Source organism: Vollenhovia emeryi, unplaced genomic scaffold (genome assembly GCF_000949405.1).
Source record: "Vollenhovia emeryi isolate VEMERY1.0 unplaced genomic scaffold, V.emery_V1.0 DF939172.1, whole genome shotgun sequence".
NCBI classification, from domain to species: domain Eukaryota; kingdom Metazoa; phylum Arthropoda; class Insecta; order Hymenoptera; family Formicidae; genus Vollenhovia; species Vollenhovia emeryi.
The window spans coordinates 42,959-47,445 of NW_011967194.1; the positions used below are offsets into that span (position 1 = coordinate 42,959).

Genomic DNA, 4,487 nt, shown 5'->3' on the forward strand with positions numbered 1-4,487 from the left:
CTAGTTTCGAGAAATGTGTAGCCAGTCAACTTGCAGCTGTCCCATAAAAGCTACAAGTTGATTAGCCACACATTACTCGGAACTAGAACTTGGACCAAGTTCCAGCATCGTGGGCACAGGCTGACATTAGGAAATAACGCCGATTGGTCGAGGGTCGCGCGCGGTCTCGAGAATACGAGATCGCGGCCGGCGGTTATCCTTCGGGGGAGACTTGCCGAGCTCGGTGGGAGACTGACGATTACGAGTAACAGAAATATCCATATCGGAGAGACTTCCGCTAATAGCATTAATATTACGATTAACACCGACGCTTATTTCTCCGTTCCTCTCTCTCTCTCTCTCGCTCGCTCGACTCGCGACGCTTACGGTAAATCTTCTCGTAACGAGTATATTAGCGATACACGACCACTATACAGATAATAGAGAAATCGCAGGGCTTCGTTGAAATTGTTCCAAAGCCGGGTCCCGCCGGGGATAAATTTATCTCCCAGTTATAGCTGACTTCTGTCAAGCCAAAGTACCGAAGGCGGGTTTCATGCCAAGAGCAACACCGCTCCGCCGAATATAATCGATATCGCCCTGTTCGCTTCCGTCCGTCCGAAGTCAATCTCGAGTCAGATTCGATGCCACGGCGGCGATTTACCGGGAATCTCGCATCTCTCCCGAGGATCGAGCGTCACGTGCTATCGTTACTCTCTCGCGCCGTCGCTTTATTCTCGGACGATAAGACGCTGCTCCTGCGGGGCGCAGGGAATTTTGAGAAATGGATCGAACGCCTATCTCCCGTGAATCAAAATGTTCCGTAAGAGAGTAACAGTGCGCGAAGGTCCGGACGACTTCTCGCGGCTGTAGAAAATAGACGAGAGACGCGCGCGGCTTTCCACGTTTCTGTGTACGTCATAAATCAAGATGAATGATACGAGCCATCGGAGTGCCATGCCATCTCCGACAGATGCATCAATCTTCTCTTACACGTTAGGGGTATTTTGCTCCGGTGGCAGTGACTTTTTGACCGCCGCCGCTCATAAAAGCGGCCGAGACTATCGCGTCTTCCCGGAACGTGCATTTCGTCTCGGCCCAGAGCATTCGCGCCAATCTCTTTTTTTTTAAATACAGTTCACGCGGGGCGCGATTCGTATCGCGACCAATGCGAATTTCGCTCGTATTACAATCGAATCGGAGAATCGGTCATACGTTTTTCCACCGTGCGCATCGCGAATTGAAACAAATCAAAATAGAACTGCCATTAGCCTTTGCCGCGCCACGCTGGTGCGGCCGTGTTTCTATCGTTAAAACATTTCGATCGACGAACATTCCGGTGTACGTAATCACAGATCGCCTGTATTTCGTTACAACGCATATCTTGCCGGCGAGAACAAAATTACTATTCGCCACCGATTCGGAGGCTGCAACGAAGTCCTGCGACTCACAAGATCCACGTCGGCCGACCGACCGTGCGAGAACATTCTTACGGCTGTTACGCGGAGAGATACGATCGTAGGAACAATCATCGCACCTTGCCACATCTCGGCGTAACTTCGCTGCGTAACTGTACAAGGCGCCTTAGGTTTGCTCGGGATAGAGTCGCTGTAATCAGAGTCTGACCAGAGCTGCCCGTGGTGTCCGCGATGCTCCAACTCGGTCCGAGTTCTAGTTCCGGGAAATGTGTAGCCAATCAACTTGCAGCTTTTATGGAGTAGCACACTTCTCGAAACTAGAACTTGGAACCGAGTTCCAACACCGTGGACGCAGGCCTTAACGGGCCAGACTGGCGGAGTTCTACACCGAAGAGAAAATTTTCGCCACCGTAGCTAATCATGATCCTTGCCAAAAGTATTTAATGAACTGTAAATTTAATAAACCACAGCAAACGGCTCGCTGTCGCGCCTGATACAATAGGCGCAGTAGCAAAATATTTAGCTGTCGCAACTAATTAGTTGTCCGCACTTCACAACTGAAATTATGTTGCCACATGCAGTTTTTGGCTACGGCAGCTACACTCTTCTCTCCGTGTGCGAGAGAGAGAGAAGGGTGTACGAGGGTGGCTTGACAAACAACTTGATCTGATCCATTTCTCAGTGGCACTTAAGACGCCTGTGTTCAAGTAACTGCCAAGCAACGAATTAGCATCGGAATGACTCGAAACTTTGTGACCGCATATACGAATGTCGCTGTCGCTCTCTATCAGTATGCGAACCAAGTTACTTATCAAACCACCCGCGTACATTCGCCATCTCTAGCTCATTCTTTCGCCCTCCCTTCTCTTTGTTCTCGCTCCTCGTTCCTTCGTTCCGCAGTTGCACAGACATAGAAGGCCCAATCCAAAGTTGCCTGCTGTCCAAGCTCTGATCAGAGGGACTCTAGCTCGGGGTGGAGGGGCGGGGGCGTGGTTGAGAAAATCGGAACATGCTGCGGCAAGACGAAAATAGTACTAATGACGGTCTGATTTATTAGCTGGCTCCCAAAGTCAGGACAGTTTTACGGTAACGGGACCGGTAACAACGGCTGTCTTTTGTCGCTATGATTAATCCGCATAATAATGTCGCGCCTCGGATCGTTTCCCGCGTAGGATCGCGCCCGCGCGACTCTCTTGCCAGAAATATATAGCGTAGCGAGAGCGCGCGGGCTCACCGCGGGAGAACGTGAGCGTGACACGTCGTCTCTCTGGACGCGTAAACGGCGCGGCCCGTCAGAATTGGTTCGCGATAACGCCAAGTTGTCGTCGTTGCGCGCGTATCGACGACGAGTTTGCAGAAACGTAAAATGTCGAGCGGCACGAGATTGTCCCAGCAATCCCATTTCTCTCGGACCACAGCGTCCCGGAAAGTCCGACGGTCAAGTTACAGGAGCGTGGGCGGGGGGGCGGGGGGAGGGATGCACGTGTCTGTTCCTCTACTGTGTGTATGCGTTTGTGTGTATGCGTATCTGTCTACATGCGCTTGCTCGCGTACGATGGTCAAGATCGCTCGTTGGCGGGTGGAAGGCACGGGGTAAGGATATCAAAAGGGTGGGTCGGGACTCGACGACGTCAATGGCGACGACCGCTCGCCGTCGAGCCCGCGTGGATCGTCCTCGATCGCGCCGTCCGAACTATCGATCGTCGCCGGTCCAGTCGCTCGCCGCCCACGCGGGCAGCGGCGTCTCGTACTCCCATCCCGGGCCGCAGTAACGCCACGCGTGCAGATACATCACCAGGTCCGACGGCTTCGGGTCCCTGTACTTGACTTTGCACTCGTAGCAGTGCGGGTCAACGGTGACCTTGTCGTTGGCGAAGGTGGAATCTGGCGGTTCCGAGCCAGTCTGCGTTCCCACGGTAACTTTGAGGGATTCCTGCTGCGGCGGCGGTTGCTGCTGCTGTTGCTGCGGCGGCGGCTGCTGCTGCTGTTGCTGCGGCGGCGGCGGCGGCGGCTGCTCGTCCTCGACCAGACCCGGGGTGGACGACGGCGAGGAACCGTTGTCCTTGTCGCTGCCGGAGCCCAGCATGCGCTCCTCCAGCTCCAGCTTCGTCTTGAACAGGCTCATGTCGGAATCGCCGTCCATGCCGAGCCAATTCTCGGCGTTGTGGATGCTGATGAGATCCCGGACGAGCTCCTCGTCGGTCTTGCCGATGTTACCGCCCCTGCCCTTGTGCGGGCCGAAGACCACGTGATTGTAGAGGGGATCGTTCACCACGGGATAGCCGAGGTACTGCAGATGCACGCGGATCTGGTGCATGCGCCCGGTCTGAGGCTTGCACAGCACCACCGACGACTTGCCGTTGTAGCTGAGGCGCTTGAAGCGGGTTACGCAATCCTTGCCCTTCTCCGAGACCTTGCAGACGCCGATCTTGTAGGAGACGACCTCGATCGGCTCCGAACAGATCACCTCCTCCTCGGGGAACTCGCCCTCCACTCGGCACACGTACTGCTTGTGGACCTGGAACGTGAAGACACGACGTACAACATCGCGAAGTCGTCGCGCGCTCGCCAACGTAAGCGTCTCCGTCGTTCAACGACGGACGAGCGACGTCAGCTGCGCATCCGTATGTTTCTCTCTCTCTCTCTTTTTCTCTCGCATACCCGAGATGCAGCGCCTACGCAACCAACCTGTCGGTTTCTTATTTGATGCTCCATCTGTCTCGCCTTCTTCGGCGTCCTACCGAACAGCAGAATGCCGCTGGTCAGCCGGTCCAGCCTGTGGATCGTCCTGAGATTCTTCAAGTTGTACTCCTTCGCCAGGATAAAAACCACGGTGTTGTGCCGGTAACGGCCGCACGGGTGCACCTGCGAACAGAGTCCAACGGTCATTTTATTTACGCGTCTTCGGGCTTCGCTCCGGGTTCGAAAGCCGCTAGGAGAAAACGATCTGATCCGCGAGCGCTTTCTCCAAATACTAGAAAAGAGACCAGAGTGTACCGGAGGGGGGAAGATCGCGGGACCTTTTACGCAGCTTCGTCCCGAGTTCGAGGCGCGTCTCTTAAGGCCTGTGTCCACGATGCTAGAACTTGG

General features: G+C 54.7%; 1 protein-coding gene across 2 annotated transcripts in view; it reads right to left on the bottom strand.

Moving 5' to 3' along the window:
• Positions 1–2,430: 2,430 nt before the first annotated feature.
• LOC105563666 (RNA pseudouridylate synthase domain-containing protein 2-like) overlaps positions 2,431–4,487 on the bottom strand; it is a 143,843-nt gene continuing 141,786 nt past the window's right edge. For both annotated transcript variants that reach the window (XM_012015438.1, XM_012015439.1), the window contains 2 exons: positions 4,086–4,262; positions 2,431–3,915 (listed from right to left, as the gene is read on the bottom strand). In XM_012015438.1, coding sequence (XP_011870828.1) covers positions 3,091–3,915; positions 4,086–4,262 — 1,002 coding nt within the window. In that variant the 3' untranslated portion in view covers positions 2,431–3,090. The remainder of the gene's footprint in view (positions 3,916–4,085; positions 4,263–4,487) is intronic.